A 13,871-nucleotide genomic window follows, 5' to 3' on the forward strand; every position below is an offset into this window, starting at 1 on the left:
TGTGACAACTGTTATTTCTTTAGGATATGTTCCTAGAAGTGGGGTTGCTGGATCATATGGTATTTCTATTTCTAGTTTTTTAAGGAAGTGCCACATCATTTTCCAAAATGGTTGTATCATTTTGCATTCCCATCAGCAGTGCATAAGGCTTCCAGTCTCCCCGTAGCCTCTCCAACATTTGTTATTTTCTGTTTTTTTGATTCGTGCCAGTAATGTCAGGGTGAGATGGTATCTCATTGTGGCTTTGATTTGCATTTCTGTAATTGCTAGTGATCCACGAGTGTTTCCTCGTGTCTATTAGCCACTTAATGTCTTCTTTGGGGAAGCATCTGTTCATTTCTTTTGCCAATTTTTTGAATGCATTATTTGTCTTTTTGTTGTGGAGATGCTGGATTTTGCTATAGATTTACTCTTTTGGTGGATTCTTTTGATGAGCATAAGTGTTTAAGTGCAGTTATCTAGTTTATGTTCTAGAGTTTGTGCATTGTTCGTTATGGTTTGTATCCTGTTAATGCTGTATTTTAGGGTGTCTAGTGTTGATCCTATTTTTCCTTCTATGAACTTTATAGTTTTGGGCTTTATATTTAGGTCTTTAATCCATTTTGAGTTAGTTTTTGTTATGGTGTGAGGTATGGGTCCTGTTTCATTGTTTTGCAGATGGACATCCAGCTTTGCCAGTGCCATTTATTAAAAAGACTATCTTTTCCCCATTTAATGAACTTTGGAAGGCTTCTTATTTTCATAATATAAAAACATTGTTTATTTTTTTTTCACTCTTTTCTCCTAATAACATTGGAGTTTTCCAGAGATTACAGTAGAGCATATGAATGTGGAAACAATTTTGAGAGTCCAGGTATCTTCTTTTATGTCAGTTATAATCCAGCTGTCAAGTTAATTCCGACTCATAGCAACACTTGGGCAGAATAGAACTGCCCCATAGGGCTTCCAGGGAGTGGCTGGTGGGTTTGAACTGCCGATCTTTTGGTTAATAGCCAAGCTCTTAACCACTGTGCAACCAGGCCACTGTGTCAGCTGTACCAGAAAACCAAACCCATTGCCTTTGAGTCGATTCCAACTCATAGCGACCCTATAGCTATAGAGACATTAAAAAATTTGCAAAAATATAAAATGGTACCACTCTTCTCATTAATTTTTTTTTTTGGAGGGTGTGGAAATTATAGCTATTTTCAAAAATGTTATCTATGTTAGCATGTAATGGGTTTATTATTGTTATTTTAAAATAATGAGTATTTTAAAAATTTTTGTTTTAATTTCTTGTATGGGAACTATAAACATAACCCACAGAAACATAAGCCCTTTGGAGTTGTTTTAGTTACCTAGTGCTGCTATAAGAAAAATATCACAAGTAGGTGGCTTTAAAGAACAAAAATTGTTTTTCTCACAGTTCAGGAAACTAGAAGTCCGAAATCAGGTCATGTCTCTAGGTGCATGTCTCTTTTAGCTTCTAGTAGCTGCCAGCAATCCTTGGCGTTCCTGGGCTAAGGCTTGTAGATGTATCTGACTCCATTGTCGTCTTCTTTCTCCTGTGTGTGTCTCTGTGTCCTTTCTTCTCTTTTTTTTAATTCAGAAGTGATTAGATTTATGATCCACCCTGGTATGACTTTAGTAACGTAACAAAAGAAAAAGCGTATTTCCAAACAGGGCCATGTTTACCAGCTCCATGGGTGACGATTTCAACATATTTTTATGGGGGACAGAATTCAACCCCTAACTTGAGTTCTCATTTTAAAAGTGTTAAGGAGTCCTGAGGCCAAAAAATTGAGAACCACTGCTGGTTCAGTTCATTCTTAAGGCTCTTTACATAAGCAGGTAAGTGAGTGTTTCCAAAACCAAAACCAAACCCAGTGTCGTCAAGTCGATTCCAACTCATAGCGACCCTATAGTACAGTGTAGAACTTCCCCATAGAGTTTCCAAGGAGTGCCTGGTGTATTCAAACTGCTGACCCTTTGGTGAGCAGCCGTAGCACTTAACCATTATGGCACCAGGGTTTCCAGTGAGTGTTTTTTCAGTAATTTTTACTGTATTTTTATGATGGTTTTATGATGGTATCTAAGTCTCTCTTTATTCTTTTCTGTCGTTTATTGGGTAAATTTTCAATGCCATATGAAAAAAAGTCTATTAATTGGCCTTTTATCTTTTCATATAAGTGGGACTACAATATTTGTCCTTTTGTGTCTGACTTATCTAATTCACAGCATGTTTTCAAGGTTCATCCATGTCGTAGCATGTATCAGAACCTCTAAACCAAACCCACTGCAAGTATACCTAAATAATGCATAGGACTTGAGATTTTAACATCTTTAAATCCAGAAGGCCTTTTGAAAAAAAAAAAAAAAACTATTGTTAATTTGAAGTTGGTAATTTGAGGTTGATATAGAGAGTTTTTTTTTATAGAGAGTTAAGTTTCTAAGGCAGCAATCTTTATCATTATGCATAAAAGTTATTTTTTTCAACTTATTATGGAAATAACCAACAGTGTAGGAATTTCTTCAAAAGGAAATATTATTCTTTTATGTTAGGTTTATTGCGACCCTTTGGAGTAAAAATTTTCACTTTCTCCCCCCCCTTTTTTTTTATATAGGATATAGCAGATCCATTTTTTGCTTATTGTAAGCAACATGCAGATAGGTTAGACAGAAAATGGAAGAGAAAGAATTACTTGGCTCTACAATCCTATTGTAAAATGTCTTTGCAAGAGAGAGAGAAACAACTGTCACCTGAAGCACAGGTATGGGATTCAGATCCAAACTGTTGTGTTTTCTCTTTCAGGGTTGTGCATCTCAGAGCTCATCCAGGTGTGTTTGTCAATGACATGTAGAGTACAGTTGTGCAATTCAGTTCATTACCCAGAAAATAAACTGTAATGAGGGTAGACGGTAGGATAGTTTGTGGCTGAATATAATGCTCTTCCTCTAGCCAACAGAGCAGACATTTGTAAAGCATGTTTCCAAATCCGTTAAAAAATATAACTACTTCGAGAAATTACTCTATCAGTGCCATATGTTGACCACATTTTTTTCAGTCTGTTCCAATGTTCATTTATGCAAAGGGCTTGATTGGTTTGCCTATTACTTAAAATGTCTTATGTAAATTTATGGAGACTCACACAGTTACTGAGAAACTTGAGTTTAATCAAATTAGTTTCTCAAAATTCTGATCATAGATTAGGATAATTGTTACTTAGTTTATTGTAACCTAGAAATTATACAGTATACCTAAGGATTGTGGGTAGATATAATTTGCCTTAATTATGGAAAATTTTGGTTATCTTTAATGCCTCTCAGTTTGGAAGTAAAAATCATAAGAAGCTGTGTGTTCCTTTTTAATGTCTTTTAAAATTTGTTTACATTTCTTTTGTAGGCGAGGATCAATGCCCGGCTTCAACAATACCGTGCAAAAGCAGAGCTGGCTCGATCTACTAGGCCCCAGGCCTGGGTCCCAAGGGAGAAACTGCCCAGACCACTCACTAGTAGTGCTTCAGCCATTCGTAAACTGATGCGGAAAGCAGAACTCATGGGTATCAGCACAGATATCTTCCCAGTGGACAATTCAGATACTAGTTCTAGTGTGGATGGAAGGAGAAAGCATAAACAGCCAGCTCTCACTGCTGATTTTGTGAATTATTATTTTGGTTAGTATAGACACTCATACATATACATTTTCAATTAGAACACTTTTCTAATGAAAATATTTGATATACTGCTAACTTTTAGAAATTTATTAGCCATGCCACATTTATCAAGTAAAAGCATATTCATTTTCCTCAAAAGTTGAGGGTTGTTGTAAATGCTGAGTTCACGTATTTGTGAGTAGACTTGTAAGTGTTTGAAACAATGTAGGTTTATTAATGTGGTTATTGCTAAGGCTAGCTTTTCCTTAGTGTGTTTTGTGTATTAGCTTTTACTTTCTACTAAAGTAAAATTGGATATTTAATTTAAATAGAGAGAAATATGCGCATGATTCAAATTCAGGAAAATATGGCTGAACAAAAGAACATAAAGGATAAATTAGAGAATGAACAAGAGAAGCTTCATGTGGAATACAATAAGGTGAGTTGGCTACAAAACAAACAACATGGTGTAATAGATCCTATTGGTGATTTCTATTTATATTTCATTTTGAAATTCTTCTAGAGCTTTTAGAACCTTCCCTACAACCCTGCCCCCTTATCTTCATTATTATCACTTACACTGAGCATTTTCTATGTGCCAGGTACAATGTGAGCATTTAACATATACTAACTTGGTTAATTCTCACCTCATCTTTATGATGTAACTCATGAGTATTAATCTCATTTTTAGAGAAGGAACCTGAGTCCTAAAGAGGGTAAGGATTTGCCCAGGCTCACACAGGTAGTCAAGTCATAGAACTTGGATTTTAAGCCAGGCAGTCCGATGCTATTCTTTATTTCTAACCAATACACAGCACTATAGAGCTTCTCTTTCTAAGTTTGCAGAAAACTTAGAAATTTATTTTTAAACTATTGTTTTCATTTTGAATTGTAGTATTACTTTTGATAAAAAAGAAAAAACTTCTCAATTTAAATTTGCATTGTACTGCTTCATTCTAATAATGAGGTTTGAGATAAGAAAGTAATATATAAAAGCAAGATGTGGCTAAAATGTCAGATAATAAATAACGTGAGCATATAACACCGATGTTGACTTATTGTTGGAAAACATTTTAAGTGATAAAAAAAATTAGTAGGAAATAAGCTTCTATAGTCAGCCACAGTGTAGTGAAAAGAATACTTCCTAGTTCTGTGATCTTGACCAATTCACAAAAAACTCCACCCTTAATTTTCTCATTGGAAAAATTATGGAAATGCGTCTTCATAGAGCCAAAAGGATTAATTAGCAGAATGTATATAAATTATGCAGCAAACGATAAAGGGATATGTAAATATATCACTATAATTAGTAAAAATACTAACGTAAATTAGGCAGCAGCTTATATTTTTTTGGTGCTTGTAAATCTTATTCTCAGTGCTATTGTGAATTGAATATGTTAAAGATAGAGAGCATATAATTGTGGATATTTTTGATCATGTATTGATAAATTATTTAAATTTTTACATAGTTTTAATGATGTTTGCTGGTATGACTTATTTAATTTGTAGCTATGTGAATCTTTAGAAGAACTACAGAATCTGAATGGAAAACTTCGAAGTGAAGGGCAAGGAATATGGGCCTTGCTAGGCAGAATCACAGGGCAGGTTAGTGTCTTTCCAATAGCTATCTCCTTCTTTTCTTGCTCTTTATACAATTTTCAAATTCCTAATACAACTGTCTTTTTGCTAACTAAAGAATTCCATTTGATCAGGGCTAACTAATCCTCTGAGAATAATGATTTCTGCCTGAAATACATCTAAGGGCATTGTAAGCTGCCTGCTGAGAACCTGTAGCTTAATTTGGTTATTTTAACAGCTATCTTGTTTGCAGAATTTTTTCATATGCTCAAACTGATTGACCTGTCATTTGTGATGAAGCTAACATGAGACGCATGAGTTACTCCTACTGCCTGCTTTAATTTAGCAGTTTTAGATTCCCTGCCACATTTGTTTTCTGTCCCATTCTCGTGCTATACTTAGTTCCTTTTTATTTGGATATAAAATTTCAAATTTCAAAAGGCAAACTGGAGAGATTCGTTTTCATGTTTTTTTTTTTTTTGAGTTGCGTAAGAGAAAGTTTTCACAACCTTAATGTTAAAGTGTAGTTTTTCCCTTTCGTCAGTAACTATTATAGTCATGAAAAAAATTATCTTTGAACATTGTTAACATGTTAAAGTTCTTGGTCTTGAAAACAAGGATCATTGCCAAATGGATTTTTTTGAATGCTTTTTTCAGTGTACTGTGTATATAACTGGTAAATTTGGGAATTTACTCAAATAATTTTAGTTACATGTTTTAAAGATGATAGAGACCCATTGTTGGTGGTCCTTTCACTACAAACTAATTTGTAAGGGAGGGTTTTCTCAGTACAGATATTTTTCATTGCACTTGTTTCAGAGGTTTACAGAGTCAAATTCATCATATAATTTGTGTGTATATATTATTTTAGGAATTAATACTGTTTTGTATTGTCATGCTAGCTTCAAAGGTAACTTCTTTTGTGAACAAGGGTATATGTGGCATAAATTATAATGAATTTTCAAAGGTAAGAATGAGTAGTCACCTATGGAAGAATTGACCTTTGCTCCTATGGGCAGATTGTTGGTGGGATTTTTGGGAGAATATATTGTTTTATATTTAAAATAGTTAATGTTGAGTTCAAGCCTATTATTAGTTTATTTGCCAAACTAGCATTATTTTCTGGCTCGTTGTGCCAAGTATGTCTCGTAATAATCTCCTGTTTAGTATAAAACATTATCTAATACCATAAAAGAGCATTTTCATTTATTAAATGACTTTTAACAGAAGTCCACAGATTTTCTTGTGCAAATGTAAAATATACAGCAGAAGTAGGATTCATTTGTACTGCTGGCATGACACTTTTCCAGTTGGTTGAACAGATGCTGGCCCACAGGGCCACTGAGAAATGACTTTGATAGATGGTTGCTGTCTGAAAAGCTAGCATACTACAGATTAGGAGAAACCCAAAGAGAATCTGTGTGCTTTGTGGAGAGTTTGGTCCAATAAGATAATTTTTCTAATTAACCTATGGAGCACCAACATAACTGGGATGTTGAGGAGAATAAACGACCTCAATATTCTTTTTGTCACGTGTGCTGGGCTGTTTTTTTCCTTATCTTCTTCTTCTTCTTTTTACCTCCTAAATGCTTGTCTGTTTCACTTTTTAAAGCTAAAGTAGAAGTTTAATTTTTATGGTGTTTTAGCATTCCACTGAAAATGGATGAAATTCTGGAATTACAGATTTCTAACGGGAGTAACTGTGAGATAAGAACTCACTGTAATCATTTTTTGCTAGTGTAATAGCTATTTAGTTGGCTCGAGTGGCAAATAGAGGAAAATGTTGCTTTACATTTTTTTCCTTAAAACAACACAAACTGCATTTGTTCAAATCAATAGAAGTTGAACATACCAGCAATTTTGCGGGCACCGAAGGAGAGAAAACCAAGTAAAAAAGAAGGAGGCACACAAAAGACATGTACTCTTCCAGCTGTACTTTATAGGCAAGTAATGAATAATGGTATAATGAATAATGATAGAATAATGCTATGTTTTTTGAGCTAATACTTATTAGTAATAAGATCCTTTAAGTATTTGAGAGTAAATTATATCTGTATCAGAATTTAAGTGAAATGCATTTGAAGGTATTGTGTTAATATCTTTATTAAAAGCATTTTCCAGGTTGAATGATAGAAGACCTTTTTGTCGCCCTTTTAATGATAAGATAAATGACTTTTTGTGTTCTTTGAAGTAACAGACTATATCTGCATAAGCTCTTTGAAAATGAATAGTCGTTTTAGGGAATTGGAAGTCACTTTAAATAATGTAGATGATTATTCTCTTAAATAATTAAAACAATATAATAGGCAAGTAGACATTTGTATTTTATTTTACTTGACTCAGTTAAGAGTTTTGTCTGTGCTTTTATTTTATTTTTAGGTAGTGATGGATATTGTATGTACAGTCTGAATCTATTGCCTTTGTACAGTAGTGTGCAGTGAAGATAAGGTTTAAATTTGATTCTGTCTTAACATTTTTTTCTCTCTCTACTCAGTTGTACTAATTCTGTTTCCAGAAGTACTTTCGTTCTTTATTTTTGGCTCAATATTCTTACAGCATTCACCATTATAATCATTCTACATAGTCAAGACTTCTTTCCATATCCAAATAGCTTAGAATCTCTTTTTTTTTTCATGTAACATTACATTGATTAAATGAGAGAAGTTTAGAAGACACTGGTGTGTGTGTGTCTGTGTATGAACATGCGTCTGTAGGAACATACACACAGGTGTGTATATATACACACATATACATATACACACAGATATTTATACCTGTATAAATACATTAATATTCTCCCCACAGCTTCTTCCTTTCTCAAGAACAGCAGCAGTAGCACAGTATCCATCTCTGTAGTTACCATCCATCTTTGTTGAAGGCATCCTCCATAGGTAACAGCGAGTAACTCCCTTGAAATGTGGGAAAGGCCTACTGTTGTCTTAATGTACAGTGTGAAAACTGGCACATCCTCATTCTGGCCTTTGCAACCATCAGACATATCACTATGCCGCTAACTTCTGTGACTACAGTACATTCTTGTTTCAGAATATATTTTAAGTGGTTTTTCTTTTTAATTCTGAGCAACTTTAAGACCAGGTTGTTGTTTTCTTGTGGTGCTCATCTTTACTGGAAGTTAAAACAAAACAAAACAAACATCATTGCTGTTTCTGTTCTTAGATCGCCCTTTTAGGATCTTGCCAACTTTTCCCTAATTCTGTGCATTTCTAGTAAAATACACTGTAGGTTTTCAGGTCATGGTGCTTGTGTTCTCAGGAGTAGTTAAGTTGCATTTTTACACAAGAACAGTTAGATTTCTTAAAAACAAACGAATTTTAAAAAATTCAAAATAGCCATAACAGCAGTAATAAAACTCTGTGATTTTTGCAATAGTCATCAATTGGCGTTGCAAGTCTGATTTTAAAAAGAGATTTTACATATGTAGTTTATTTCCATGTTGAAGGATCTTCAAAATGTTTATAACTAAAAGTTTGTAAAGTAACTCGTAGTTTTAGAAAATTGGCAAATTCTTTTGCTTAATAATTTGTATTTTTGGAAAAAAATTGAGGTAACGTTAAATGGCCTTTAAGTGATCATTTGCATTAAAACATAAGAGGCTGTTGGGAATAAATATCTTACGTAGACCTTCTTTGAAAGGTTTGACTCTTTTAATATTCAAGTTTGTAGTAGAAATTCTCAAAAGTATTTGGAACTAACAATCAGTTACTAACATTATAAAAAGATATGTGTTATGAAAAAAGTTTTGTTTCAACAGAATAAATGTTAAGTTTTTGAATGGAAAAGTCAATGATTGATGAAATTTTGGAAGTTAGATAATATGCTGTTTTCATTGATAATAATTATTCTAATCTTTTGTTTGCCACCTTCATTCAAAGTTGTGGAATTTGTAAGAAGAACCATGATCAACATCTTCTTTTGTTATGTGATACCTGCAAACTCCATTACCATCTTGGATGTCTGGATCCTCCTCTAACACGGATGCCAAGAAAGACCAAAAACAGTTATTGGTAAGTAAAATGAAATGACTTGGACATTAAAAGTGGCTTGCTTTCAGTTTCAGAAGTATAAGATGAAATGGTGTATCCTATAGATTCACAATAAAGATTTAACACAGTTTTAAAATAGTTATTCCCATAAATATTTATTAGTATATAATATGAATAAAACTAAAAATATTCTTAAGAAATGAGTTTTCATTGAGTCTATTTTGGTATCTTAACAATGGATTCTTACTTTAGGCATGAATTCTATCCAATATGTTTATAATTCTCTTTTGCTTTATTGTAAGAACTTCCTAAATGCTTTATTTTTATTTTGAAATTAAATAAATTCATCAAAAATTTGCCTCCTATTCATGCTTTTACTTATAATTTAATATTTTTTTTCTAAATTAGTGTCTCCTGAAGGTTTACTTCTGAAATTTATTGTTTGTGCTACTTTATTTAAGTTCAGCCATTCTTTGAAAACCTAGGAACATTTGACATATGTTTCTGAATTATTTTTTTCATTAACTTAGGCAGATTGAACCACTAGGAATGTTTGATAAATGCTTATGATATGTATAATGAATTTTATCCTTTCCTTAATTTTAGTCCAAGGGAGAGATAGATAATCAAATTTTAATGTAGACTCATTCCTGATAGGAAGGAGGATATAGAAAGTGAAAAGCTTTGGAAATGAACATGAGTGTTCTTTTCAGATAAATTATCTTTCTAAGTTTTAGAAAAGAGTAAACCCCAAATTCTTAAATGGTAACTGTACAAAAGGTCATGTGTGTTCCTCAGTCATATTAAGCACATTGTTTCATCTGATAGGGCTGCCTCTGTTCATTTTATTATAAAGCTTAAATCCTTTCACTGTATTCACAGGATAGCTTTTTAGTAGTGTTCTTATGTCAGTTAGTTTTGATATATTCAAACTGGTCTGCTCTTTTCAAATATGATAGGGAATATTTCTTTTGATCTCTATGTGTATTTGAAACTTCCACATTTCAAGAAGTAACTGCTGTAGCATATTAGAATACCAGCAATATTAATAAGCAATAAGAAGGATGTTTACCTATGTTTTATTGACTATGCAAAGGCATTCGACTGTGTGGATCATATCAAATTATGGATAACATTGTGAAGAATGGGAATTCCGGAACACTTAGTTGTGCTCATGAAGAACCTTTACATAGATCAAGAGGCAGTTGTTCAGACAGAACAAGGGGATACTGATTGGTTTAAAGTCAGGAAAGGTGTGCGTCAGGGCTGTATTCTTTCACCATACCTATTCAATCTGTATGCTGAGTAAATAATCCGAGAAGCTGGACTATATGAGGAAGAAGAGGGCATCAGGATTGGAGGAAGACCCATAACAACCTGCATTATGCAGATGACACAACCTTGCTGGCTGAAAGTGAAGAGCACTTGAAGCACTTACTAATGAAGATCAGAGACCACAGCCTTCAGTATAGATTGCAGCTCAACATAAAGAAAACAAAAATCCTCACAACTGGACCAAGGAGCAGCATCCTGATAAATGGAGAAAAGATTGAAGTTGTCAAGGATTTCATTTTACTTGGATCCACAATCAATAGCCATGGAAGCAGCAGTCAAGAAATCAAAAGACACATCGCATTGGGTAAATCTGCTGCAGAGGACCTCTTTAAAGTGTTGAAAAGCAAAGATGTCACCTTGAAGACTAAGGTGCGCCTGACCCAAGCCATGGTATTTTCAATCACATCATATGCATGTGGAAGCTGGACAATGAATAAGGAAGACCAAAGAAGAATTGATGCCTTTGAATTGTGGTGTTGGCGAAGAATATTGAATATACCATGGACTGCCAAAAGAACGAACAAATCTGTCTTAGAAGAAGTACAACCAGAAAGCTCCTTAGAAGGAAGGACAGCAAGACTGCATCTTACATACTCTGGACATGTTGTCAGGAGGGATGAGTCCCTGGAGGAGGACATCATGCTTGGCAGAGTACAGGGTCAGCGGAAAAGAGGAAGATCCTAAACGATGTGGATTGACACAACGGCTTCAACAGTGGGCTCAAGCATAACAAGATTGTAAGGATGGCTCAGGACCGGGCAGTGTTTTGTTCTATTGTGCTTAGGGTTGCTATGGGTCAGAACCGACTTGATGGCACCTAACAACAATAACAACAGATGGGTTTCTGAACCAAAAGCTAATTTGGTAGTCTTCAGGGCCAGGCTATTTTTTCATGATCCTGGGCATAAAGATGTGCAGTTTTCTCATTAAATGAGGTTATGGATCTTCCTAACATTTTCGCTTGCAGAGATCTGGTTTCTAGTTGTGTGTGGAAGTTTTTGGAAGAACTTTGATGAAGGTGCTTAGTCTTTGGGGGTGAAAGCCCTTCCGAAATGATCTACTTAGGTCCTGTGCATTGGTTACATTTTAACTGAAGGTAGAAGCTACTATTGAAGAGTAGTCAAGCCTTTAATTTCTTGTAGTTTCTAATAAGATTTCTATTGGCTTCTAATATCAAATTAGTTTTAGTTGGCTATTGGGTGTATTAATTTTGGAGTGAATAAGTTATAGAAAATTATTTTTTTCTTTAGTTTACGTTGAGTATGGAAAGCAGTTTTTCCTTTTTAACAGCTTTATTTAGTTTTGAAGTCATTAAAAAATAAAGGTAATAAATGGTTAAAATGTATCACTTCCTAAATATTTTACTTCATTTTACTATTACATATTCTCTTGAGGTTAAGTCTGTTCTGTCTGTATGGTAGAAAAACAATGTATGTCTATGTTACTACGTTATTTCTTCCCAACTCGACATTCATTGATGCCATGTTGGTAGGTTGAAATTTCCATGGCATGGAAATTAGCAAATGCTACAAATCAAAGCTTTTTTCTCCCTGAGAGCCAGGTTTTAAACATTTACTAGCATACAGCTGTGTGACTTCTGTTTTAGTCCCTGGGTAGTACAAGTGGTTAGTGCCTGCCTACTAACCAAAATGTTGGCAGTTCGAGTCCACCAGAGGCGCCCATAGAACAAAGTACTGGCAGTTTACTTCCGAAGGGTCACAGCCATTGAAAACCCCATGGAGTGCAATTCTACTCTGATTCACATGGGATCACCATGAGTTGGAATCAGCTCGATGGCCCAACAACAATGGACCACCAACTAAACCGACCCATTCATTCATTCATTCATTCATTCATTTATTCAGTCCTTCTTAGAGTCTGTTTTACAGATTTCTTTAGGTGGGCTTTTCAGCACAGTCTGTTATCAGCTAAGTTTAAAAGAATAGCTGTAACAAGGAGTAGAGTCAGTGTCAATGAATGATTGTGATTTTCAGGTGTCGTAGTATATGTCATTTAAAGAAAAGTCATGATTTCCAAAGGGAAATTCCCCTTTTAATCAGTGTTTAATCTCTTATGCCTGTTCACTTAAACATGCAGCATATTGTGTGTATTCTTATACTTATAGGGATAAATTAAATTGCTTTACATATTGCATTCATGGTCATCATTCTTAGAAAAGTGTGTGTGCATTTCTGTATGTTAAGTCACTGTACATCCTGCGATCACATCTACCCATGTATATTTTTATATATTCTTCACATATACCTGAATTTTATGTTAATAGAAACTATGGCTAAAGCTAGGAGGTAAAAATAAATGTCTGGATTTAATGGTCTTTTTTTCCCCCCGTGTAGGCAGTGCTCAGAATGTGACCAGGCAGGGAGCAGTGACATGGAAGCAGATATGGCCATGGAAACCTTACCAGATGGGACCAAACGATCAAGGAGACAGATTAAGGAACCAGTGAAATTTGTTCCACAAGATGTACCACCAGAACCCAAGAAGATTCCAATAAGAAACACGGTAATGTATTCCTTATTTATCATTAAAAAAAAAAAAAACCACCGCCATTGAGTAGATTCCAACTCATAGTGACCCTGTAGCACAGAATAGAACTGCCACACAGAGCTTTCAAGGAGTACCTGGTGGATTCAAACTGATGGCCTTTTGGTTAGCAGCCATAGCTATTAACCACTATGCCACCAGGGTTTCCATTATTTATCATAATCATCATAAAATCCTGAGGCCAAAATTTAAGCTGGTAAGAAAGACAGAGGGACAATATATGCTCAGGAGTCAAAGAAAGAAATTACTATTGACTATTCTAAAAAAATTTATTATTTTACACTATGAAATATACCATAAATACCTGAGACTTTAGAGTTTTTATGTTTGATTTAAAGAATAGTAATAATGAACACCCAGTGTATCCACCACAACTTAAAAAAGAGAACATCACCTGTTAAGTCTGGTTAAGTCCTCTGAGAATCCCTCGACAATCACATCCCCAGCTGTCTTGCCCAGAGGTCAAGTCAACCTTTCCTCAGCTTTGTATTTCTCATTCTTGTTTCTTGCTTTATAATGCACTCCAAATGCATGTATTCATAAATGATGTATTGTTTAATTTTGCAGGTTTTGAATTTAGTGTGAATTGATTAAAACTTTTTTCTTCTGTAACTTACTGTTTTGACCAACATAGTGATGAAGAAATTCATACATGCCGATCACTGTAGCTGTAGCTCATTCATTTTCACCAATGTATAGTGTTCCATTGAAAGAATATATCATTACTTAGTTTACCTTTTGTTTTATTGATGGACAG

General features: G+C 34.3%; 1 protein-coding gene across 3 annotated transcripts in view; it reads left to right on the forward strand.

Annotated features, from left to right (window-relative positions):
* PHF14 (PHD finger protein 14) overlaps positions 1 to 13,871 on the forward strand; it is a 198,991-nt gene that overhangs the window by 62,594 nt on the left and 122,526 nt on the right. For all 3 annotated transcript variants that reach the window (XM_049894771.1, XM_049894772.1, XM_049894773.1), the window contains exons 8-14: positions 2,604 to 2,750; positions 3,383 to 3,653; positions 3,965 to 4,071; positions 5,142 to 5,237; positions 7,050 to 7,153; positions 9,104 to 9,235; positions 12,904 to 13,072. In XM_049894771.1, coding sequence (XP_049750728.1) covers positions 2,604 to 2,750; positions 3,383 to 3,653; positions 3,965 to 4,071; positions 5,142 to 5,237; positions 7,050 to 7,153; positions 9,104 to 9,235; positions 12,904 to 13,072 — 1,026 coding nt within the window. The remainder of the gene's footprint in view (positions 1 to 2,603; positions 2,751 to 3,382; positions 3,654 to 3,964; positions 4,072 to 5,141; positions 5,238 to 7,049; positions 7,154 to 9,103; positions 9,236 to 12,903; positions 13,073 to 13,871) is intronic.

The sequence above is a fragment of the Elephas maximus genome, chromosome 8 (genome assembly GCF_024166365.1).
Source record: "Elephas maximus indicus isolate mEleMax1 chromosome 8, mEleMax1 primary haplotype, whole genome shotgun sequence".
NCBI lineage: Eukaryota > Metazoa > Chordata > Mammalia > Proboscidea > Elephantidae > Elephas > Elephas maximus.